Below are 26,681 nucleotides of genomic sequence, written 5' to 3' on the forward strand. Positions count from 1 at the left end.
CAATATAATTTTGCTAAAGTGACAAGACAAAAGCTCTTTCCTGCCAAAAGCTGCTTCCATTACCCCATCTAGATGATCCAGCACAAGATACTGTACTGGTTCAGTACGTGAATGTAACGGGACGTGGTCAGGGATTCCGCTTCCGATTTTGTCGGGGAACGTACAGTGGGAAGTTGTGAAGGAGATAAGGGCAAACCGATGAGTTGTCCAAGAGGACTCTGTGAGTGATCTAAGCCCTGGAAGGTCCTGACCCACCCCCGGGCTCCAGGAATGTGACTGCCCTTCTATGCAAGGAGGGCAGAGTCTGGCTCTGGAGTGGGGGGTGAGCAGATGGGAAGGAGGTGGGAGAGGTGTCAGGCTTTGCGGCGGGGGATCAGGATGTAAGGGAGTAAGGGAGGGGGAGGGGCACAGGGGAAGTGATGGATGGAGATAAATCTTTTGCCTAAATAAACAGAATGTTGTTTGAAAAAGAGAGCATTTCGAAGGTATAAATATTTTGTTGGTGGTGGTGATGAGTAAACCTTTAGTGAAGCCCCAGAGCTTCGTAATATACACTACACATTTGTACATTTTGCTGTTTCTTAATTAGCCTGGGGGGTTATTCCGGACCCTCTGTGTCTGCCTGGAAATTCATTGCTCACTGGCGTCCCCGTTAGTGATTGGTCAGAAGACTCTCAGAGCAGACTGCGTGGGTGGCCTGAAGAAGCCAGGGTGAAGAGGTTGAAATCAATGCCTCCTGGCACTTAGGAATAAAAGCCAAAACTGGGGACCCCAGAGGACTGTTTTACTCCGTCCACATCACCTGCATAACCCGCCGCCCCCAACCCCGACCCAGGAGGTGGGCACGCGTGACCCAGGCCAGTGTGGAGCACGCTGCTCACCCAGGGCCAGTGTTTATTTGCAAGGCTGTTGTAGAAGAAAGCTGGGGCCCTCAGGGAACTCCTCCCTAGATCCGTCTAATACGCAACCCGCATGCCTGTAATGTGCATGGTCACCCTTGCGCCATGGTGATGTCTACCAGCTTCTGGATCATCTGGGCGAGAGTGCCATGGAAGGGCAGCCCGTCCACCTCCATGCCTAGGGTGCCCGAGACTCCGCTCCAGACTCCATGCTGCACCAGGGTGCCCAACATTTTTTCCTCCTGGAAAGAAATGGGGCAGAGATAGAAGCAGTGGAGGGGGAGGAAAAAGAAAGAAATCCATACATTTATAAGTGGAAAAAGAACGTTTGACTTGACATAATCTCTTTTTTATAAATAATCTCTTTGTTTAAAAATACTAACGCCACTGGAAGACTCATAGTGAAAAGTAACAGTGTCCTACATCACACCTCATGGGCTCCCCAATCCACTCCCCAGAAGCTGCTACTTTGAACAGTTTGGGCTGTTTCTTCATGTAACTATATAGTATGTTTTTTATGGAAATCTGCATTTTCTTAACAGACGCTAAAGATTCACTTCTGCAGGGGCAGCTTGGCTACTTCCTGCCAACCTAGCCCTGCCCAGCTCTGCATTATCTGTCAATGGCCTTTGTGCCAGGAAGGCCCCTGTTCCTCCTGAGAGTTCCTCCTCGCTATTAGCCTCTGTTAGCCCTGCTTCAGTCACCTTCTAGACTTTACCCGGCACGGTTGTGGGAGAATCTGGAGGGAGCAGAGCCACGGAGAAAATGCAACCCCATCCTGGGCCCAGCAGGCAGAGTGGTTTACAATCAGACAGATCTGACTTGGGTCTTTCCTGGCAGGTGTGTTAAACCTCTCTGTGCCTCAGTGTCCCCATCTGTATAATGGGGAGGTGGATGATAATAACAATGCCTCCTTAGAAGGTTGTTGTGAGGATTAAATGAGAAAATGCTGGACTTCCCTGGTGGTCCAGTGGGTAAGGCTCTGCGCTCCCAATGCAGAGGGCCTGGGTTCAATCCCAGAACTAGATCCTGCATGCATGCTGCAACTAAGAGTTCACATGCCACAATTAAGAAGTCCACATGCCGCAACTAAGAAGACTACATGCCGCAACTAAGAGTCCGCAAGACGCAACTAAAGATCCTGTGTGCCGCAACTAAAGATCCCGCATGCCGCAACTAAGACACGGCACGGGCAAAATTAATTAATTAATTTAAAAAAAAAAGAGAAAATGCAAGTAAAGCACCTAGCACGGTCCTTGGCACACAGTAGGTGCTCATGAAATGAGGTGGATTATAGTTGGCAGGGCTGGGTCCCCTGGTCTTTAGCCCAGAGCTTTCTTCCTTTGACTTGTTGATTTTTTTTAAAAAGTGATCTGATTTGCTTTCTTCCATCTCCCTCCAAAAACAAGGTGCCAAAGAACCACTTGTCTAAGCCACTAACGTGTCTGTCCCTTGTTGAGCAGTTCAGGTCCCCCTGAGGAAGGTGGGTCTTAGGTGAAGACACAGGAGAGAAGATGGTGCCCGAGAGGCAGAAGTCAAGCACAACCTCCTTCTTCTCCTCTACAGACAAAGGAAGAGGACAAAAGGATCTAGAGCAGGTGGATCACGACAGACCAGAGGAAGGTTCTCATCTTCCTGCTCAGGCATTTGCTCATTCATTCCGCCACCCATCGAAGTTTTATTGAGCACCTGCTTTGTGCCAGGACCCGAACCAGGGATACAGTGGTGAATGTGACGTGGTCCCTGCTCCCCACACTCCCGGGGGCGTCACATTCTAGACGACTGATCAGGCAGGCACAGTCCATGGGGATCACGGCGCAGAGCAGGGGCCTCCAACCCCATTTACTGAAGTGGCTCAAGAAGGACTTTCTGGAGGAGGGGCAACTAGGACCACAGGTGACAAGAGCAGGAGCGAACCGAGCCAGGGGCTGTGGGAAGCACTCACTGAAAACTTTTCAGAACAAGGGAGAAAGTGTTGGCAAATATCACCTAGGACCTGTCTCTACTTGCACCTGGCCTGAGAACCTGCATTTCCACTCTTCCCTGGGGCCCAAGGTCGGAGGGAGGCCCGGAGCATTTCCAGGCAAGCCCTTTGTCCAAGAGCCCCTTCCCAGGGGTACCCAGCCCAGAATGGCATCTTCCGTCAATTGTCTGGACTTTATTCTCCCATTTCTCTTCTCCATTGGGACATATCCTCTCTTTATGGGGCAAGGCTCCTGGGACTACAGGGCCATTTCCCCCTAGCACACTGCCTGCCCCCACCATTCACAACCTCCTGGGTCCCAGTAGAGCCCTGGGGGTCCTCAGGGTGCACGAGATCAGTCAACAGCTTAGGAACTGGCTGGCACTCAGCCTCCAAGAGCCACAGGGAGCAGCTGGGCCAACAGTGATTGCCTGCAAATTCCCAGGAACCCTTAAACGACCAGACCATCTTCAAGGAGGCCCCACCAAGAGGAGGTGGTGGGGCGGGGAGTGGGGAGGAGAACTGACCAGGGAGTGGCTGGAGACACAGGGCCTGGGGGCTGCCACACCAGTCCAGGCTGAGACGGTGGGGCAGGAGGAGAGGGACAGAGGACTGAATTGGGCAGAGGGGGCAGAGCCTGGGGCCTAGTTCATTGTGGATGTGGAAAGAGGCCCCAGGATGAGTTCTGGATGTCAAGGCTGAGTGTGTGGGTGTCACTATTGATTCATGCTTGGAGCATAACGGGCTGATTTTCAGGCGATGCTGCTGTTCAGAGTGGGGTGGGAGAAAGGGGCCTCCTGGGAAGTTGGAACTGCTCTGCATTGTGACCTTGGTGGTGGCTGCATGGATGTGTACGTGTGTAAAACTTCACCCACTGTACACTGAAGCTTATGTGCTTTACTCTGTTAGCTGTACCTCAATTTAAAAAGTATAAAGAAAGTGGAGTGGGGTGAACGTGCTGGAAGAGAATGGTAGCCAGGATGAGGCCAAAAGTCATGTTCCTGCCTCTCTGTATCATCCATCCAACCATTATCCATTGATCTATCATATCATTCATCCATCCAGCTAGCCAGCCTACCAGCAGTCTGTCCATCCATCCATCCATCCATCCATCCATCCATCCATCCATCCATCCTTAGTCCCTCCTGTAAGGTGTCATCAATCAGCTCTTGGCTCCTGATAAGCTCTAGGAAATGTCCTCCAACAATTTGTTTTGCCCTCAAGTAAAACCCCTGGGGCACAGCCAAGGGCCAGAGTGGGCAGGGCATGCCCTGGATGGTGGTGGCCACCTTCCCTGGGCTCCTCAACATGGTGCCCACTCCTGCTGCAGTCATGATCACATCCGCTGAATATGGAAGGCCCTTCTTATAAGCAACACACAGAACAGGGTTGAGGGACATTCCTCTGCTCCTAACCAGCCAAACTTCACCAAAACTCAGGCCACAGTTCTGTCCGGCATCTCTTGATGACCCAGGGCTCTCCATGGAGTGACCCACTGACCTCCAGTAGGACGACTCTAGTTATCCCCTGCACAATGCACTGCTTCATGTCTCTGCACCTTCACTTCTGTGAGTCCTGCTGTCTGGAAGGTCCTTCCCACGCTTTCTCACCTGGCTCCTTATATCCTACTCACCCTCCAAGACCCAGTTCAGTGCCACCTCTTCCAGGCAGCCTTCCTTGAGCTCTCTGAACGAGCCAAGCACCTGTTCTCTGTGTCCCCACAAGCAGTGTTCACAGTTCTATCCCAGCTCCTGAAATTAGCCCCCCCGCCCCGTGGACCCTGGGTTCTTTACCCCTCGTTATCTCCCAGAACAAGTCTGGGCCTGGCCCAGAGGAGGGGCTATACAAAAATGTGTTTGTAATTTTGGTTTAATGATGTTCCCTTTTATTTTCTTTATAAGGGTGGTACCTTATTAATATATTTATGAAGACTGGGTGGAAATGTGGAAGGAGAATTTCCATCCCCAGAGGGTAAGTGTGGGGCTGCGTGAACTTGTTTGGCTGGGTTCTGTCTTTTGTGTCTGCATGAATCAGGAATCATGTGTGAGGCGGCCCTCTGAGTGTTTTTTTCCAATTCAGATCCAGGAAGTGTAAAGAAAGCATAGAAGGCTCTCTGGGCCCCTTTAGGGCAGACCATTTCCCCTGAAAATGTCACTTTAGCTGCGCGGCTCCTCCTTTCCCCTCCTCTCCTGCACCCTGGCATTGCCGGAAACTAGGAAACTACTGAGCCACATCAGGAAGAGCTCAGAGTATGGGGTCAGAGAGCCTAGACTCAGCTCTGCCTCTTAGCTGTGTGGCTTTGGGCAAGCCACCTTCCCTCTCGGAGCCTCCGCCCCCTCCTCTGTAAAGTGAGGATAACAAACCAATCCGGGGAGGTGTTGGAGAGAAATGGGGGCGGGTGCAGGAGGGAGACAGACACAGAGGCAGAAGGAAAAAGGGAGCAGAAAGGGTGCAAGACAATGTAAAAGAAGGACAGGAAGGAGGCAGGGAGGGGCTCTGGACGCAGATGCTTCGCACAAGCGAGGGGCCCCAGGACCTCAGCTGCTGGCTGGCTGGGGGACCTGCAACAGCACCAGCCCCGTCTCAGCTGCTGTCTCCAGGCTCAACGCTCAGGAACCTTCCTGCTCCGGGATCGCCTTCCCATCTCCCCACAGCAGCCTCTGCCACGACGCTGGGAACCCACCCTCTAGTCCAGGGTCTCAAATGTGGTCCCCGCAGCAGCAGCAGCAATATTGCCTGAGAACTTATCAGAGGTGCAGGTTCTCTGACCCATCTCAGACCTACTGAATCAGGAGCCCTGGGGTGGGCCCCACCGTGCTCTTTAAGATGCCCCTGAGGTGATTCCTGCTGTCTGGAAGGTCCTCTATATGCCTCTAAACTTGGAAGAATCACTGCTTTAATAAAGCACGGCATTCATTCATTCATTCATTCATACACTCATTCATTCAACAAGGATTTACCAAGCACTGGGTTTCCCTCCACTAGTTCTTGGGAAAGCAAATATGCCTATAAACTGGGAAGAATCACTGCTTTAATAAAGCACGGCATTCATTCATTCATTCATTCATACACTCATTCATTCAACAAGGATTTACCAAGCACTGGGTTTCCCTCCACTAGTTCTTGGGAAAGCAGATAAGAAAGACCTGGTTCCTGATTTCCAGAAGGTTTTCTTTGTTTTGTTTTTTCTTCATTTAGCGATCTATGCCTTTGGGTGGGATAAGACTGGGGCAGCCTTAAGTTGCATGAGACTGTTTGGACTGTCTGGGAGTGGCCTTGTGGTCAGCCTGACGGAACTCGAGAAACCTCTCCCCCGACACTGACCCGTTCCCTGTGTCCGAGCGCTCCCTCCTCGCAGGCCTGGGCAGTAGCTCTGAGGAGAACAAGCTCTTCCTCACAGTGAACCAGAACCTCTGCCTTCTGGCCTGCTTGTGTCTCTCACGCGGCCGAGGAGGGTATCTGTGCCCCTCCCCCAGGAAGCTGTTGAGATCTCAGCACCCCCCAAATCCTCTCTCCAGCAGGCCAGACACCCCAGCTCCCTCTGCTGTTCTCCAGGTGTCCCCAGCCCTCCCCCACTCCTGCCTGCCTGCCCTCAGGCGGAGCTGTCCACTCACAGGTGAAGTCACCTGGGACCTGGGATTTAGATGTAAAGTCTGGGCTTTGGCCCCAATTTCCCGTGATCCAGTTACTCTGGAGAATTCCCCTAGAAGGTGCCTGGTAGAGACTGACACGCCACCAGCTTCTCTCCGGGGTGGGCAGGTCCCAGCTCTGCGAGGGGCACCCGCTGGGGAGGGGGCTTGAGGCTGGAATCTGTGTCACGAGAGCCGTGGGAACTGAGGCCTGAGGTAGGAACAGTCAAGTCTCCAGGAGCGCATCTCGCTGCCCGGGGTCCAGGACCGGGAGCAGAATGCTGGAACCACTTAGAGGGCTGGCTGGCCTTCTCTCTTTTTGTTTTCCCTGCACGTATATGTGAGTTCACGTAAGTCAGCCATGCATGTGCACGTGTGTGGGTGTGTGTGCGTGCGTGTGTACGTGTGCGTGTGTGTCCTGCCTCTGCGCTGGTCTATGGGGAATGCCTGGAACTGCACGCAGCCCTTCACAGTTGGCTCTGCAGTCAGAGGAGCTCACTCAAAAGCCACCCAGTGGGACCCCGGTTGCTCGCTCAAAGCCCTCGCGTGGCTCCCTATTACTTCTCGGCTAGAAGCCTCAGTCAGGAGTCGGGTTTGCTTGGGTCTGGCTCATGTGACCTCCCTCTGCCAGGGGTTCTTAATGGCCCCAGACTACTTGGAGACTCTGATGAAACTAGGGCTTCTTGCCTAGGAAAATCCATGTATGAAACAATTTTGCAAACTGTTTCAGAGGACTTGCGGGCCCCCTCTTTGGGGACGCTGGGGTCAGAAGCCCTCCTCTGCTCCTATCACACCCTGGCTTACTGTTGCCAACCTCAAGAGCAGTCTCCCCAAACCAGCACTAAGCTGGTCCGCATCTCCCAGCTTTTGTTCCCTCCGGTCTTCCTGCCCAGATGCCTCCCCTTCCACTGGCTTTATCCCTCCCAGCCTTCAGCGCACAGGGTCCTCTTGCCACCTTGGGCCCTCACACCTTAGCACCGTGTAGGATGGCTGACGGTGCCAGCGGAGGTGTCAGTGCCCTTGCCGGGTTGTAAACTCCTTGGAGGGAGATGCTAAGGACACCTCCAGCTACCGCTATGAAGTGCCTACCATGGGTCAGGTATTCCATCCTTCCAAGAATGCTGACTGCCCCTCTTTCACAGAGGAAGAAAATGAGGTTCAGAGAGGTTAAGCAACCTGCCTAACGTCAAATTAGAAGGAAAATGGTCATTTATATGAGATCTTTCATAGTGATTTAGAGTCACTAGTAGGTCAAAGTCCAGTCCAGTGGTTGCCTGATGGGAGACCTTTGTTTTTTTCTTTTTTGTTTTTTTTTTTTGGCGGTACGTGGGCCTCTCACTGTTGTGGCCTCTCCCGTTGCGGAACACAGGCTCCGGACGCTCAGGCTCAGCGGCCATGGCTCACGGGCCCAGCCGCTCCGCGGCATGTGGGATCTTCCCGGACCGGGGCACAAACCCGTGTCCCCTACATCGGCAGGCGGACTCTCAATCACCGCGCCACTAGGGAAGCCCGAGACCTTTGTTTTAAGGCAGGCTCTGCCTCTGGCTTCTGATGGGCAGCAGCGGTGCTGGCCCCTGGCTTATGGATTGAAATACCATGTCTACTCCTCATCCGGGGAAAAAGTTGCATCCATGAGAGTTGCCTGCTGGGCTATGTTACCTTAGTGATGGATGGGAGGGCCTGAGTCCAGTTCTGTCCTCCAGGTGCTCTGAAGGGCCCAACTGCCTTCCTCAGATAACGTCTGTGGACCTCACATGAGCTCAGGATGTACAGTGCACAGGCCAAGGCATAACCTCCCCAGTTAGAAACGCCTGGAACAACAACAAAAAGATTCCATCATAGGATCACAAAAGTCATGTCATTTGCCTGGGAGGAAGAAATTTTCCTCTACTCGTCTAGGTTCTTCTGGCTGGTCTAACAATTAAATTGACGTGAGACAGATTAACAGGAGAAAGTCAAACAAAAGTTTAATAACACATATACACAGGAGAAACCCAGGAGACTAGAGAAACTCACCAAAATGGCTGAAGCCCTCACCTTAAACACCATCTTCAGCTAAAGAAAAAAGGATTTTAGGGGCATTGGTTTGGGACCAAACCAGTAATCAAAGACCTAATAAAAACAACATAGGAAATTATTTTGATAAAACATAAAATCCTTTCTTTACAGGCAGACTAATCAAAGGTAAAGAAAAACATTTTATAAATTATCAAGAGCAGACTTTTGTCTTCTTAACACAGAGAGAAAACAAGATTCTAATTTTGTATCAGCTTACTTTTAATATTAAAATTCATTCACTCAATTGAATATATTCTAATCTTTGCCAGTCCTGACTACACACAAAACTCTTAGAGTTCCTTTTCCATAAACCTACAAATCCTTTTTTTTAATCACATTCAAACTTTGTCCTATGCTTTTCCTCTTTTTTTTTTTTGTGGTGCGCGGGCCTCTCACTGTTGTGGCCTCTCCCGTTGCGGAGCACAGGCTCTGGACGCACAGGCTCAGCAGCCATGGCTCACGGGCCCAGCCGCTCCGTGGCACGTGGGATCTTCCTGGACCGGGGCACGAACCCGCGTCCCCTGCATCGGCAGGCGGACTGTCAACCACTGTGCCACCAGGGAAGCCCTTTTTAAACTTTTCACTTTATTTTCCCTTAACAAAATGCATTCCCATTCCTTATACCTTTTAAACATTTTCCTTATACCTTTTAAACATTTTCCTTACATATGAAGATGTTTTCCTTATTTATTTTAGTAGTTTTATGGTATATTAATTAGAATTCTTAACCCTTAGAAAACTTAATTTCTAGTGAAAACTCAGAAGTAAGCAATTGTGAACTGTTTGTTATACCAGTATTTTTTTTTTCCCCGATACGCGGGCCTCTCACTGTTGTGGCCTCTCCCGTTGCGGAGCACAGGCTCCGGACGCGCAGGCTCAGCGGCCACGGCTCACGGGCCCAGCCGCTCCGCGGCATGTGGAATCTTCCCGGACCGGGACACGAACCCGTGTCCCCTGCATCGGCAGGCGGACTCGCAACCACTGTGCCACCAGGGAAGCCCTACCAGTATTTTTTTAATACATTTCATAATGTATAATAGACCCAAACATCTTTAGGGTTTTTTTTTGTAATAAGAAGACAAAAGTAGGTAAACTTAGACTTGTTTAGCAATTAATTTTCAGTATTTTATCTTATTTGGAAATGATCTAGACATTCAATGAATTCCCATCATTTAACTTACCTTAGAAAAACTGTAAAGTTTTAAATTACCAAAAGATTTTCGAAGTTATTTTTAAGTCTTACCCCATGTATATCAATATTTATCTAAATCATTTGTTCCCAACAATTATGTTTAGAGTACTCATGAAAACTTCATGAGACATTAAAGTCAACTATCATCCCAAGCTATTCTTCTTGCTGATAAACTTCGTAACAGACATAACGTGAACTTATTTGATTAGTAAACCCAGGTAGAATAAAAGTTTTATATTTAATGCTGATAACTCTAAAGACATGCCTGTTTTACTTAAAGCAGTAAATTTAAGTTTGCTTTTATTTACTAAAGGTTAATCTTAGATCGTGTGAACTCGAAAAATATTTGGGTTAGTCTGTTATATTTAGAAATATTTAATTCAAAAGTGCTTCCTTTTAAGCCAATTAGAGTTCTTCTACAAGTTACTTGTGGCAATACCATCAGAAGGTAGAAAAATACCCTATCTATAACATGCATGCATAGATATACAGACAGACACAACCAGAGACCTCGTAGCTTTCATTTTAAGACTTTAGTCATGAATCAGGTATAACAATAAAAAACTCACTAGTTCATAAACATCAGTTGCAATAAGTTAAGTTTATCCACTCAGATGGCAAAGGCTTTTTACTATATGTGGAAAAGACGTTAAGATTTGTATTTGTCCTTGACAAATAATATTAATTAAAGAAGATGTGAATTAGATTTTTGGTGAGGGAGCACTTCCAGCAGTTAGTAATTTTTTTTTTTTTTGGCTGCGTTGGGTCTTCGTTGCTACGCTCGGGCTTTCTCTAGTAGAGGCAAGCGGGCTTTCTCTAGTTGAGGCAAGCAGGGGCTACTCTTCTTTGTGGTGCACAGGCTTCTCATTGTGGTGGCTTCTCTTGTTGTGGAGCATGGGTCTTACAGCGCGCGGGCTTCAGTAGTTCTGGTGCAGGGGCTCAGTAGTTGTGGCTCACGGGCTCAGTAGTTTTGGCGCACAGGCTTAGTTGTTCCGCGGCACGTGGGATCTTCCTGGACCAGGGCTCGAACCCGTGTCCCCTGCACTGGCATGCGGATTCTTAACCACTGTGCCACCAGGGAAGTCTAGTTAGTACTTTTGAAAAGCTCTTTTTCCCCCCAGGCTCTACTGATTGATTGCCCAGGCTCAGTCTCAGGTGACTGTGGGCTGTGCTTACATTTCTGATTTTGTAGAGATGTACAAGACAAAGACAGTTGCTTTCAATTCCACAAAGAACTGGGCTACTGCCTAAATGATATCAAAAGGCTGATCTGCTCATCCAACTATATTTTCTTCAATTTGCTTCTTTATATCAGGGAGAAGATTTCCAATTAAAATGGAAATCAAAAGATTTCTATGTTTTAGAACTTCAGAGATCAATGCATCATGCCTTCAAAAAGTCTGCACAAGGTATTCAGTAAAGGCCCTCTTTATGAGTCCTCAAGTCAACCCCAGACCAATTCACCCGAGGGGCAAAAAGCCTCCACCATTGCTCCCATCAGGCCCCAGTATCAGCCCCCAGTTTTCATCTCACATTGTGTGGGCTCAGGCAACCCTACTGACTCTCATTAGCATGTCTAATTAACATTGCCCAAAGGGTGGATTTATGTGCCCTGTCTTACAATACCAAGCAGTGGAAACATTCCCCAGGGAGACGCAATGTCTACCCCGACAATACAATCAGGCAAAAGACACATAACCACCTTACATAAATCCCATTCAAACATTGCAATTTTCTTACAAGCTTTCACCTCAGTTTCATCAACTCTTATACCTTTGACCATAGCTTCCATTAGGACCCCATCAATAAGTCTCAGTCTTACAATACTGGGTCGGAGAAGTGTTCCTGGCCATAACATCCATTACCATAAAGCATTGCAGCAACGTCGTTTAACCTCTTCATATAACACCCACTCAAACATTCCGACTTTTATAATCTTATTAACTCTTGTACTTTTTACTTTTCTCAATCTTGTTGTAGCCCAAGTCAGGGTTCCACTAATGGGTTTTGGTACCACAGCTTGTGAGGTTCTGGCACCAAGGAGTTCCAGAAACTTCTTTCCATCCCCCTGCCATCTCCCCACTCTTGTGTAAAAGGCTTTGCGTCTGCAGTGAGGGGTTGCGCTAAGGGACCCAGGCCCTTCTGTCAATCTTGAACTCAATTAATCGACCTAATTCCTGCCCCGTGATTGTTGGTTAGGTTTCGCATTGTAATTTTTGCCTTCCAGTTTAAAATATTTCTCCCAACTGAAGTAAGTAGAGAGGACTTGTTTGGGGCCCTTTAATGTTTTGGGGATCAAAGAGCATCCCTTTGGCCCACCTAATCTTAGATAGTGCTGTATTAAAAACCTTTATTTTAATCCCATCAATGTCCATTTTACTTATCCCATTTCTTAATAGCCATCTGAAGATTTCCATCCTGCTGGGACAAGTCCCCTGAGTCTTCTGTTTCTGATTCCTCTTTATTCTGCAACTTTCAATATTTGCTTTATTTACCTTCTTAATAACACTTTCTACCTTTTGGGGAAGAGTACCTTGACCTTCCCCTTGGTTTCTTCCCATTCCCTCGTTAATTAACTGAATGCTTTTATTAGCATCTGTAAGATCCATGAGGGGAAGCTGAGACACCAAATTTGATAAGGTTTCCCAAATCTTTTTTGTTTTGTTTTGTTTTTTAATTAAGGGAGTTCTCAGGGTTAGCCATTATATTTTTTTGTTTCCACCTTTTAATTTGGTCTTTCCACAGGTGCCAATAAAACGGCTGTTTACAATGAGAGTTCTCTTAAAAATTTACCAGTTTAGAAGTTTTTCCAATTCAAAGGATCCATCATCTGCTATTGACGAATAGTATCTTAATAGCAACACAAACCAATAAGTCTTTTTATGCCTTAGCCTGGATGAAAGAGGCATCCCACAAGCATGGAAAGGACACAGCCCTAACGAGATCCAGAAATTTCACTCCCCAAAATAGTCTAAGGAAGTGGAGACTTTTGTTGCATCACTAATGAAGCAACAAAGGTTGAACAACAAAGGCCCCTTATGGACTGGACCCTTTATGACAAACTCCCCTGAGAGCTGGCATGGCCACACAAAGAGACGCCAGTTAGAAGCCTGGGTTGTTACCTGGGCTTCTGACCAGTTAGCTACAGCTCCTTGGAATCCCAGTCTATCTGACTGCAAAATGCATACCAGTATGTGTACCCTTCTGATGGCAGAGACCAGAGAGAGTTTTCTCACTGGTCAGCAAACCAAGCTCTTCAGGATGTATAATAAGATGGAAGGAAAAAAACTCATCCAGTTTTTTTTTTTTCTTTTGAGACTAGCAAACTCACCAGTGTGCGGGGCCAGCCTGGACAGCAAGCTTAATGGACCTATGCCTGCGTCCTACCCTATGGAATTTCCTTCTTATGACAAACAACACAATAGAGAGATAAAGAAAAACAATAACCATCTTTGGGAGGAAAAGGATCAACAGATCAAGAGTATTCTGCCAGTTTTCAAAACAAGAGTCTCTGGGTCCAAGGAACTAGGCTCCATAAATATTCCTCCTGTTAGTCTAACTTTAGAAAAGCAGTAAAGGGCTCTTACCACTCTCGCTTCCGATAGACGCTGCAAGCAGAGACCTGGGAGACTGACTGACAGGCAAGAACTCTTACCGTCTGTGGCTTCTGTCAGTTGTCCCAGGATCTCTTAGCCGCAGCAGCTTCAGGGAGAGCAGTATCCAGCCAGTAAAGGGAAATCCTGGTGATTATGCCAATTGTCGGGGAGAAAGGAATTTTCCTCCATCTTTCTAGGTTCCTCTGGCTGGTATAAGAATTAAATTGACATGAGTTAGATAAACAGGAGAAAATAAAACAGGAGTTTAATAACATGTATACATGGGAGAGGCCCAGGAGATCTGAAAAGTTTACCCAAATGGCCGAAGCCCCTCATCTTAAATACCATCCTCAGCTAAAGACAAAAGAGGATGTTGGGGGTACTGGTTTGGGACTTCAAAGGGGAGGAAGGCAATGCACATGGAGATGGAAAAGCAAATGTTTGGCAAATAAATGTTTGCTGGGTCACGTAGAGACAACAGGACACAGGGTGGGCTTGGATCTCTAGGCCATGCTGAGTTTCTCCCACTGCACCTAGCCCGTATTCTCTACAGATACCTCTGCTTGTAGCTCTATTCTGGGAACAGGCCCTTTAACTAACTTCTTTATGCAGCTAAGGGGGAGCTGAAAAGAAAAACTTCCTGAGTCTTCCGTTTCTTAAAAACCATCATCCTCTCTACAGCTGAAACTAACACGACATTGTAAATCAAATATACTCCAATAAAAAATTTTTAAAGATCATCCTAAATTAATCCTCATGCCAAGGAGACAGATTTCTTTTTTTTTTTTAAAATAGATTTATTTATTTATTTATTTATGGCCGCATTGGCTCTTCGTTGCTGTGCGCGGGCTTTCTCTCGTTGCGGTGAGCGGGGGCTACTCTTTGTTGCGGTGCACGGGCTTCATTGTGGTGGCTTCTCTTTGTTACTGAGCACGGGGTCTAGGAGTGTGGGCTTCAGTAGTTGTGGTTCATGGGCTCTAGAGCACAGGCTCAGTAGCTGCGGTGCACGGTCTTAGTTGCTCCGTGGCATGTGGGATCTTCCCAGACCAGGGCTCAAACCCGTGTCCCCTGCACTGGCAGGCGGATTCTTAACCACTGCACCACCAGGGAAGCCCCAGGGAGACAAATTTTGGGGTCACAAACTTTGCTCCCCAACAGGTTCATCACCCTGCCTCTAAGCAGCAGAACTCAAAGAATGGTCCCAAGACCAGTGGCACCTGTAGTACCTGGGAACTTGTTAGAAACACAAATTCTTGGGCCCCAGCCTAGACTGACTTAATCGAAACTCAACAAGGGAATAGGGGAGCAAACTGAGTTTTAATAAGCTCTCCAAGTGATTCCGATTCAAGTTAAAGTTTGAGAACCATTGCTCTAAACCATCTGGGTTATGCACTGTTAGTGACCAGAAGAGAAGAACATTCAAGCTATAACCCCAGGAAGCCATTCCAGAACTCTCCCTTATGGCTAACCTGAATCCCTCACGCTGCACGGAAGCCCACCATCAGAGGGGTTAGGTAACAGCCCCATCACGCTGTGTTGCATCACTTCTTCTTGTGCTTAAAGATCACTCCTAGGTCAGTCAGAAGCCAAAAGTGGGTTTGTACTGAGTGCAAGAATTAGAAGCCAACAGGCAAAACGAAGAAATGCTGATTGTGCTGTGATGAGATGACAGTATGTTTGTCCTCCGTCACCCTTCACTACCGCCTTCTGAGAATGTCTATAGTATTGTTACGTCATCTTTTCAATTAAAAAAGTGAAAGCTATGCTGTATTCAAGCATGGCTAGATCATGGGATACACAGTGGAGATCAGGGAGATTGCGCTGAGAGGGTCCCCAAGACCAGGAAAAGGGATTAGGCTTGAGCCCGTATTCAGGAGCCTGTTCTGGGAGGCCCCCTGTGATGTCCCACAGCAAACTTTGATCTCTAGAGGCACCAGATAGCGCAGAAGAATACACCTTTAGGGCCAAGGCACCATTCGCTTGTGGACCCTGTCGTGGGTTTTTTCTCTTCTCACTTCCATCATACCTGTCTGCCTAGGGCTGGGCCTGACACCTTGCTGACCAGCCCTGGTGTCAAGAACCAAGGATGGAGTCAGCAGGGCTTCTGTGCCTCCTATTCACTCTCCTTGGGAGATCCACTACCTGCCCCCTCTTGACTTCCCCTCCTGGAAGAAGAATAGCAAATCTGCTGTGACTACCCAGCGCAGGGCCAGCCTGGGTGACTTGGAAAAGGCTTTCTCTAATCCTCAAAGAGACTCACTTTCTGGGTGAGGCTAGCGAAGCTTGGAGATAAGAGCTGCCATCTCCTTACTGATTCCGGAGCCCTTGATCTTTCTTGTCTTTGCTGAACTGAAGGAGCAGACAAACTTCTCTGCTTTCAGGCCCCAGCAGCTCCCAACCCTAACTGGATGGGCCCCTTTCCATCTCTCTCAGCCCCAAACCACAGATTTTCATCTGAAACTCTCATTCCAGATAACAGCCTCCTCTCCCCACTGCCAACTGGGATCACCTTTTCTCTTTGGGGAAATTCACCTGCTGCTAAAATCGCATCAGTGATGCAGTTGGCCAAGCCTTTGAGATTTGTTCAATTATACAGAGAACCTACATTCTGTGTGGCAGATAAACAAGGAAATCTGGGGACTTCCAAAGAGATTCTCCAGAGGCTCCCTTCCACTGAGATCCAAGACCCCAGGATAAAGGGGACTAGTAAATAACAGACGTGCCGACAGCAAGCAAGCTCGGCACGCCTGAGGGGTAGGGTTTGTCTGGGTGTCCCAGCCGAAAAGCTAACCCACGGTGGAGACCTGAGACATAAGATGTTGAACATCTTTTCATATCCTTACTTGCCATCTGTACGTCTTCTTTGGTGAGGTGTCTGTTCAAGTCTTTTGCTCATTTTTAAACTGGACTGTTTATTTTATTATTAGTGAGTTTTAAGAGTTCTTTGTATATTTTGGGTAACAGTCTTATCAGAAACGTCTTTTGTAAATGTTTTCTTCAAGTCTATGCCTTCTCATTCTCTTGGCATTGTCTTCTGCAGAGCAGAAGTTTTACATTTCCTTCTTTCAGTTTTATTGAGATATAATTGAAATACAGCATTGTATAAGTTTAAGGTGTAATGTAAAGCACAGAGATTTGACTCACAAACGTCATGAAATGACGACCACAAGTTTCGTGAGCATCCATCAACTCAAATCATCTCCTATAGATACAAAATTAAAGAAACAGAAAACAAGTTTTCCTCGTGATGAGAACTCTTAGGATTTATGGTCTTAACAACCTTCACTTATACAGCAGCGTTCATTATACTTATCATGTTGTACATTACATCCCTAGTACTTATTTATCTTATAGCTGGGACTTTGTGCCTTTTGACCACTTTTATCCAATTCCCCCTCCCCCCACTCTTTTTCTCTGGTAACTACAAATCTGATCTCTTTTTCTGTCAGTTTGTTTGTTTGTTTTTGAAGTGTAATTGACCTACAACACTATGTTAGTTCCTGGTATACAGCATAGAGATTCTGTATTTCTATACATTTCAAAATGATCACCACTGTAAGTCTGGCTAATATCTGTCACCATACAAAGATATTAGGTAATTATTGACTATATTCCTCAAACTGTACATTTCCTACCCATGATTCATTTATTTGTAACTGGGAGTTTGTATTTCTTAATCTCCCTCAGCTATTTCTTTCCTCCCCAACCCCCTGGCAATCACCTATTTGTTCTCTGTATCTATGACTCTGTTTCTGTTCAGTTATGTGTGTTCATTTGTTCTGTTTTTTAGATTCCCCAAATAAGTGAAATCATACAGTACTTGTCCTTCTCTGTCTGACTTATTTCACTTAGCGTAATCCCCTTTAAGTCCATCTGTGTTGGTGCAAATGGAAAGATTCAATTCTTTTTTATGGCTGAGTAATATTCCCTTATATATATATACCACATCATCTTCATCCATTCATCTATCGATGGGCATTTAGATTGCTTCCGTATCTTGATTATTGAAAATAATGCTGCAGTGAACATGGGGAGCGGTGCATATACCTTTTCTAATTAGTGTTTTAATTTTCTTTGGATAAATACCCAGGAGTGGAATTGCTGGATTGTATGGTAGTTCTATTTTTAAGTTTTTGAGGAATCTCCATACTGTTTTCATAGTGGCTGCACCAATTTACATTCCCACCAATAGTGTACGAGGGTCCCTTTTCTCCACATCCTCACCAACACTTGTTGTCTGTTGTCTTTTGATAATAGCCACTCTGACAGGTGTGAGGTGATATCTCATTGTGGTTGTGATTTTCATTTCCCTGATGATTAGTGATGTTGAGCATCTTTTCATGTGCCTGTTAGCCATCTGTATATCTTCTTTTGAAAAACAAAATGTCTGTTCAGGTCCTCTGCCCATTTTTTGTTTTTTTGCGGTACGCGGGCCTCTCACTGTTGCAGCCTCTCCCGTTGCGGAGCACAGGCTCCGGACGCACAGGCTCAGCGGCCATGGCTCACGGGCCCAGCTGCTCCGCGGCATGTGGAATCTTCCCGGACCGGGGCACGAATCCGTGTCCCCTGCATCGGCAGGCAGACTCTCAATCACTGCGGCAACCAGGGAAGCCCAGTATGTCATTTTTAATCAAATTTATGGGCACAGAGTTGTTCATGGCATTCTTTTATTATTCTTTTAATTTCCATGGCATCTGTAGTGATGTGCCCTCATTTATTTTTAGTAACTTGTGTCTTCTCTCTTTTTTTCTTAGTTAGTCTGGCTGGAGGCTTATCAATTTTGTTGATCTTTTCAAAGAACCAGCTTTTGGTTTTGTTAATTTTCTCTATTGATTTCCTGTTTTCAATTTCATTGATTTCTGCTTTAATTGATATTATTTAGTTCCTTCTTTGGATTTAATTTTCTCTTCATTTCTTAGTTTCCTAAGGTGAACACTTAGATTACTGATTTTAATATACACATTCGATATAATAAATTTCCTTGCTTTCACTGCACCCCACAAATTTTGATAAATTGTGTTTTCATCAAGTTCAAAATATTTTAAAATTTCTCTTCAGATTTCTTCTTTGATGCATGTGTTATTTAGAAGAGTGCTGTTTAATCTCCAAGTATTTTGGGATTTTTCCAGCTATCTTTCTGTTACTGATCTCTAGTTTGATTCCACTGTGATCTGACAGCAGACATGTTATGATTTCTAGTCTTTAAAATTTGTTAAGGTGGTATTTATGGTCCAGAATGTAGTCTATCTTGGTGAATGTTCCATGTGAGCTTGAGAAGAATGCGTAAGCTATTGTTGTTGGATGAGGTAGGGCATAAGATGTCCATTATATACAGTGGATTGATGGTGTTGCTGAGTTCAGCTATGCCCTTATGGATTGTCTGCCTGCTGGATTTGTCCATTTCTGATAGAGCGGTGTTAAAGTCTCCAGTTATAATGGTGGATTCATCGATTCTTCCTTGCAGTTCTATCAGTGTTTGCCTGACACTTTAGAAGTATGCACATTACGAATTGTTATGTCCTCTTGGAGTATTTACCCCTTCATCATTATGTAATGCCCCTTCTAACCCTGGTAACTTTCCTGAACTGTTCTGAAGTCTGCTCTCTCTGAAATTTATATAGCTGCTCCTACTTTCTTTTGACTAGTGTTAACATGGTATATCTTTCTCCAAACCTTTACTGTTAATCTATACATTTCTTTATATTTAAAGTGGGTTTCTTGAGACAACCATATTTGGGTTTGTTTTGTGATCCACTCTGACAATCTCTGTCTTTTAATTGGAGTATTTAGACCATTGACGTTTAAGGTGATCACTGATATGGTTGGATTACTATCTACCATACTTGTTGTTATTTTCTATTTGTTGCCCTTTTTCTTTTTCCTATTTTGTCTTTCACATTTTTTCTGACTTTCATGGTTTTAATTGAACACTTTATATGATGCTATTTTCTCTCCTTTCTTAGCATATCAATGATACTTCTTTTTAAAAAAATTTTTTTTAGTGGTTGCCCTAGAGTTTGCAATATATGTTTACAGTGAATCCAGGTCCACTTTCAAATAAGCACTACACAGGTAGCTCAAGCATGTTATAATAACAAAATATTCCTAATTATTCCCTCTCATCCCTTGTATCATTGCTGTCATTCATTTCATATATATATATATAAAATATATATATGCCCATATATACACATAAGCACATATTATTGAACACATTGTTGCCATTATTATTTTGAACAAACTGTTATCCATTAGATCAATTAAGAATAAGAGAAGGGCTTCCCTGGTGGCACAGTGGTTGGGAATCTGCCTGCCAACGCAGGGGACATGGGTTCGAGCCCTGGTCTGGGAAGATCCCACATGCCGCGGAGCAACTAGGCCCGTGAGCCACAACTACTGAGCCTGCGCGTCTGGAGCCTGTGCTCCACAACAAGAGAGGCTGCGATAGTGAGAGGCCCGCGCACCGCGATGAAGAGTGGCCCCCGCTTGCCACAACTAGAGAAAGCCCTCGCACAGAAATGAAGACCCAACACAGCCAAAAATAAATAAATAAATTTATATTAAAAAAAAAAAAAGAATAAGAGAAATAAAAATTTTAATTTTACCTTCATTTATTCATTCTCCAATGCTCTTCCTTTCTTGTGTAGATCGAGTTTCTGACCAATATAATTTTCCTTCTCTCTGTAGAATCTCTCTTTTTTTGTTGTTTTAAATATTTATTTATTTATTTGGTTGCACCAGGTCTTAGTTGCAGCAGGTGGGCTCCTTAGTTGTGGCATTCAAACTCTTAGTTGCGGCACTCAAACTCTTCGTTGCGGCATGCATGTGGGATCTAGTTCCCTGACCAGGGATCGAACCCAGGCCCCCTGCATTGGGAGCACAGAGTCTTATCCACTGCACCACCAAGGAAGTCCCTAGAATTTCTTTTAACATTTCCTACAAGACAGGTCTACTAGCAACAAATTCCCCCAATTTTTGTTTGTCTGAGAAATTCTTTATTTCTCCTTCACTTATAAAGGAAAAGTTTCCAGGATACATAATTCTAGGTTGTTGATTTTTCTCTATCAACACTTTAAATATTTCACTCCACTTTCTTCTTGCTTGTATGGTTTCTGAGGAGAAGTTGGATATAATTCTTATCTTTGCTCCTCTATTGGTAAAGAGTTTTTTTCCTCCAGCTTCTTTCCAGATATTTTCTTTATTGTTGATTTTCTGAAATTTGAACATATGTCTAGGTGTAGTTTTTTTGGCATTTATCCTGCTCAGTATTCTCTGAGTTTCCTGGATCTATTGTTTGGTGTCTGACATCAATTTGGGAGAAAATTCTCAATCATTATTGCTTCAAATATTTCTTTTCTCTTTCTCCTTCTGGATTCCTATTACAAATAGGTTACAGCTCTGTAGTTATCCCACAATTCTTGGGATTTTTTTTTTAATTAATTAATTTATTTTGGGCTGCGTTGGGTCTTCGTTTCTGTGTGAGGGCTTTCTCTGGTTGTGGCAAGCAGGGGCCACTCCTCATCGCGGTGCGCAGGCCTCTCACTATTGGGGCCTCTCTTGTTGCGGAGCACAGGCTCCAGACACGCAGGCTCAGTAGTTGTGGCTGGGATATTCTTTTCTGTTCCTTTCAATCTTTTTTCTCTTATCTTTTTAGTCTAGGGAGTTCCCATTGTCATATCATCAAGGTCAGAGATTATTTTCTCAGCTGTGTCTAATCTACTAATGGGCCCATCAAAGGCATTCTTCATTCTGTTACAAGTGTATTTTATCTCTAGCATTTCTTTTTGATTCTTTATTAGAATTTCCATTTCTCTGCTTACATTATCCATCTGTTATTGCATGTTATCTACTTTTGGGTATTTCTCTCCCCTAGGTAAGTTAGGCTCTGTTAAAACCCTAGCAGGCTAGGCTCTGGTATAATAGTTTCTTCCGAGGGCAGGCGTTGTTCAGAAGAACAGGTGCTCTGGTGTATTTCAAAAATGGCTCACTTTCCCCTCCCCTACCTAAAGCATGAGGGGATTTTTCTCTAATATTCAGTGTGGACCTGGTAGAGCCTGTGAAGGTAAAGCTCACAGAAGGTGGGAGCCTCCTATGACTAGGTCCCCTTGGAGCTTCTAACTCTCAGACTTGTCCACACGAAGCTTCCAGCAACTTGTCAATTACAGTTCACGTTTTCTTACCCAGGCACTGGTACCCTCAGATATTTCTGCTTATCTCCACGGCTGTTTTTGACTTTGACAATGAAAAGGGAGAGGGCCTTTCTCAGGTATGGGTCAAAATTCCTGAAACTTGTGACGAAGTCAAGGGAGGAAGGGTGGGGCCTGGAAGGACCCAGACACAGGAAAGGTTGGTTCTGATGGGAAGGGCAGCTGCAGGGAGGGGCAGGGAAGCCTGGGGCAGAGGTAAGTGAAAGGAGAGCTGAAGTCTCCTGCATCCTCCAAACGTTTGCCAGATTGTTCTCTTCCTTTCCACCCCACAGGAGGTACAGATAAAAGCAGAGATGACCCCTCTTCAGAGCACTGATCTAAAGTGGCCTGCCTGTCACTCTCTCTCATCTACCTGTAGCTCTTCTCACTGTTTAGCACCATCTGGTATATTTCTTTGTTAGGGCTCATTGTCCATCTCCCAACACTTAGAGCAGGCACTCCGTGGAGCAGGGCCCTTGCTGCTCCAGCCTCAGTACACAGAGCAATGTCTGGCCCACAGCAAATGTTTGTTGAATGACTGAGAGGCCAGAGGCTAAGAACCAGGTCCCCTTCTTACCCTGGTGCCCTCTAGACTCCACTCATGGAGGAGATGAGTTTCTGGCTGGACAGGCTCCAAGCCAGGTCCCTCCCCCGGGCAGCCTTGCCAGATTGGCTGGCCGTCTGAGCACTCACCAGCGATGATGACCGCAAAGTCAGTCTCCACGTCACAGGCAATGACGTCCCCATTTCGTATGTGCCTCTTCACGGCCTCCATGACTTTGCCCATCCCAAGCTCGTTGCCTCCATCACCGACCCCTGGAGGGAAGGGAACTGAGTCAGGGCACAGGATCAGGCAAAATGTGGCATGGTTATGGGACAGAGCAGCCCCTTCACACGTGCCTCAGGGTGGGGAAAGGGGTTGGCTCTGGATACATTTTCACACTACCAGGAGATGCTGGACTTCTTCAGGTATTCTAGAAACTTCTCCAGTTAAAAAGGAGTCCAGGTTTGGAACTCAGCAGAGTGTGGCCGTGTCCACTGTTGGGTCACATTCTCCAGTCACAGATGGGGCACCAGGTCCACGAGAGATGGTGGCACCCAGGACTTCCTCTCCTTGCCAGTAGCTCCGGCTCAGGGAGGGGCCACAAGGCCCTGAGTCTCATTACTGTGACCAGACAGCATTCCATTGGCAGAAGGGAACGGGTATAGGTTTGTTAAAGTCAATTCTGTAATTTAAAGCCTTCTGTTTCAAGTATGTGAAATGTATGTGTGTCATTTTAGTTAATTTTAATCTACACCAGATAGGCGCCTGGTTAATATGTGAAGCAGCATAATGAGGAATTCACACCCCAGGGGTGGCCTGTTAGCATTTGAAAGAGACCACAGAATAAAGGCCAATCTGCTAGGCACAAGAAGGTCTGTTAATTATTCTAGCATAATAAATGCTAGAATAAGTAAATGTCAGAAATTTTCTTTTTTTTTAATTTAATTTAATTTATTTATTTTTGGCTATGTTGGGTCTTCGTTGCTGGGCGTGGGCTTTCTCTAGTTGCAGCGAGCGGGGGCTACTCTCCGTTGCGGTGTGTGGGCTTCTCATCGCGGTGGCTTCTCTTGTGGAGCACAGGCTCTAGGCACGCGGGCTTCCGTAGTTGTGGCAAGTGGGCTCAGTAGTTGTGGCTCGTGGGCTCTAGAGCACAGGCTCAGTAGTTGTGGCACATGGGGTTAGTTGCTCCGCGGCATGTGGGATCTTCCCGGACCAGGGCTCGAACCCGTGTCCCCTGCATTGGCAGGTGGATTCTTAACCACTGCACCACCAAGGAAGCCCTGTCAGATATTATTTAATTCATTGGTGAAATAAACGGTGTTCAAGAGAGGTGAACTTGTTAGAAGTAATTACCAGGTAACTCCACCCTTGTAGGAACAAGATGAAAAAAACTCTAACACGCCCTGCAGCCTATACCCTTTGAGGTGGCGCCCTAGGAACACCCTTTCGTCCTGCGTTCAAGTGTTTCTGGAGGAGTCTGTAGACTAGAGGTCAGCTGAATCTGCCTCTGGAAGATGGTTGCAGCTGCTTCAAGGGGATTATCCCAGTGCCCCAAGGACAGAGGGCTGGGCCCCTCAAGCCTACAGAATTGTTGTATGACTGTGTTTGTGTCTATTTCTACAAATACGTGGAAGAATTCCACCAGAGGCAAGCATTCATTGCGTGATGGTGGAGAGGGGCCTGGAGCTGACTCACCTTGGGCATCAGAGACCTGGTCTCGGCCAAAAGAATGCGATGATTGTGGATGACCAGATGCCCTAGGTCCTCACCCTGAGGATTTTTCTCAGAACAGTTTTCTAGATCCATGACAGTCCACTGAATGAAAGAAAAGAACAACACCTAGCACTGATATCTTGTCTATTTCTGTCTCTGCCCTTTAACATTTTATGAAGTTCATCTTGTTCGCTCCTCAGGTGTGTCCTGTCTGTGGACTTGACCTCACTTTACAGAGTCTCTGAGAGGGGCGGGACCTGGGTAGTGAGTGGAACATGGGTGTAAGTGGGCTCAGTAGTTGTGGCACATGGGGTTAGTTGCTCCGCGGCATGTGGGATCTTCCCGGACCAGGGCTCGAACCCGTGTCCCCTGCATTGGCAGGTGGATTCTTAACCACTGCACCACCAAGGAAGCCCTGTCAGATATTATTTAATTCATTGGTGAAATAAACGGTGTTCAAGAGAGGTGAACTTGTTAGAAGTAATTACCAGGTAACTCCACCCTTGTAGGAACAAGATGAAAAAAACTCTAACACGCCCTGCAGCCTATACCCTTTGAGGTGGCGCCCTAGGAACACCCTTTCGTCCTGCGTTCAAGTGTTTCTGGAGGAGTCTGTAGACTAGAGGTCAGCTGAATCTGCCTCTGGAAGATGGTTGCAGCTGCTTCAAGGGGATTATCCCAGTGCCCCAAGGACAGAGGGCTGGGCCCCTCAAGCCTACAGAATTGTTGTATGACTGTGTTTGTGTCTATTTCTACAAATACGTGGAAGAATTCCACCAGAGGCAAGCATTCATTGCGTGATGGTGGAGAGGGGCCTGGAGCTGACTCACCTTGGGCATCAGAGACCTGGTCTCGGCCAAAAGAATGCGATGATTGTGGATGACCAGATGCCCTAGGTCCTCACCCTGAGGATTTTTCTCAGAACAGTTTTCTAGATCCATGACAGTCCACTGAATGAAAGAAAAGAACAACACCTAGCACTGATATCTTGTCTATTTCTGTCTCTGCCCTTTAACATTTTATGAAGTTCATCTTGTTCGCTCCTCAGGTGTGTCCTGTCTGTGGACTTGACCTCACTTTACAGAGTCTCTGAGAGGGGCGGGACCTGGGTAGTGAGTGGAACATGGGTGTCTTGATTCTCAGTTGAGTGTGATTCCCTGACAAGGCAGCTGCCTGTGGAACTGAGGAACAGGGGTGTTGATGGAGCAAAGGAGGGAAAGGAGGGTTTGGGGGGTAACTGTTGAGCAGGGGGCTGGTCAGCCACAGGAGGGGCTCAGGCTCCTGAGGCCAAGAGAAGGGTCCAGGGGTCCAAAAAGGGGGCAGCTTGAAAGCACAGCCAGCTCCACCTGCTTCCTCTGGGATCTTGCGGGCATCGTTAGGGGGAAGAGCACAGATCGGGGGTCCATTCAGTGGGTGAAGAGTGTTTGCTCTACAGCTTCTTTGGACCCTGCTGGCCCGTGCGGACACAGAAAGCCCTTTCGCTCTATCCTGGGAGGCCTCCCCAGCCCAGAGAGGCAGGAAGCATAAGCCAGCCGCACTGGGGGCACCACACCCAAGGCCTCTTCTGGGAAAGACCAGGGCGATTTGCAGAAATTTTCTACTCAGCCAGGAAGGCTTTCATTGTCTCATCAAAACCCCAAAAGCCAAAGGCAACTAATGGGCCTGGGAAACATTCTGAAGTGTTTGAATGGACAGAAAAAGTAAATATGGAACACGACAAACGTGCCTTCATTTCTCCATGCTCTGGTTCCCACCCCAGGGGAGGAATGCTGGCGTCCCAGTCACATCAAGCCTTTCAGAAATTCATAAAGGCAACACGGTCCCACGAAAAGCATAGTCGGTAGGGCCCTGGGAGTCTGGACTCTATTCCTAATTACCTCCCTAGGCCTCACCTTCGGAAACTATACCTGCCTTACCTGCAGGTTTTAAGAGAGGCTTAAACAATACAACGATTGTAAAACCTCTTTGAGTACCATACATTTCTATACAGACGTGAATGATCCCATTATTAGCAATCAAAATGTCACACTGATCATACATTCAAGATACATTTAAAAATGAATAGACTTCATAAGTGGTACGGAATACATATGGTACATTCACCCTGTATGACCAAAATAATATACCATGGCTTGACCTTATTATTGTCATTATTTTTTTATTAGTTTTGATGTTTTAGAGTTGGACAAATAGAATTTGCTCAGTTAAGCGTCATTTCCCTTTCCTGCTCGTGGGAACACTGGATTTCTAAATGTCAGCATCATTGTCTATACCGACCAGAATAAACAAAGACCAACTCTGAAGTGGAAAACAATGGTCCCGTATAACTCTTTTCTGTCATGTGTTCAACAGTCAATAAAAAAGGCCTTTAGTGCTGACACGTTCTTGTCGCCTTCTCAGTGCCCCTTGCTTACCAGCTGATGAAATTCCAGAAGTCTTCTGCACTGCAGGGAAAAGACCATCGATGGCGTCCACCAAGTGCTTGGCGTTCCTCTTCCCTGCGTTGTAGTAATTGCCATCGGCAGCCCCTCCCGTGCGCTCAATCGCCACCAGATGGTCAAACCTGCCAGGGGTGAGGGCACAGGGTCCTTATGGAGAGCCAGGTGCCTGGCTACCTCATGCCTTCCTGTGTTTGTGCGAAGGACCCTTCCGTCTTCGTTTCCTTCTTTCCTACAGAACTTGGTTGAAAATCCACTCTGTGCCAGAGCCTGTGCTGGGCGTTGGTCTCTCAGATCATTTTAAGAAACAGTATCAGGGCTTCCCTGGTGGCGCAGTGGTTGAGAGTCCGCCTGTCGATGCAGGGGACACAGGTTCGTGCCCCGGTCCGGGAGGATCCCACATACCGCAGAGCGGCTGGGCCCGTGAGCCGTGGCCGCTGAGCCTGTGCGTCCGGAGCCTGTG

The 26,681-nt window shown here is 46.6% G+C and overlaps 1 protein-coding gene across 1 annotated transcript in view; it reads right to left on the reverse strand.

Annotated features, from left to right (window-relative positions):
• Positions 1-318: 318 nt before the first annotated feature.
• The window catches only part of DGLUCY (D-glutamate cyclase), a 51,757-nt gene continuing 25,394 nt past the window's right edge, over positions 319-26,681 (reverse strand). Inside the window, 4 exon segments of the mRNA XM_024736236.1 lie at positions 319-1,141; positions 8,151-8,302; positions 22,217-22,339; positions 26,195-26,343. Coding sequence (XP_024592004.1) covers positions 992-1,141; positions 8,151-8,302; positions 22,217-22,339; positions 26,195-26,343 — 574 coding nt within the window. The 3' untranslated portion in view covers positions 319-991.

This window comes from Neophocaena asiaeorientalis, unplaced genomic scaffold, assembly GCF_003031525.2.
Source record: "Neophocaena asiaeorientalis asiaeorientalis breed wild unplaced genomic scaffold, Neophocaena_asiaeorientalis_V1.1 scaffold152, whole genome shotgun sequence".
NCBI lineage: Eukaryota > Metazoa > Chordata > Mammalia > Artiodactyla > Phocoenidae > Neophocaena > Neophocaena asiaeorientalis.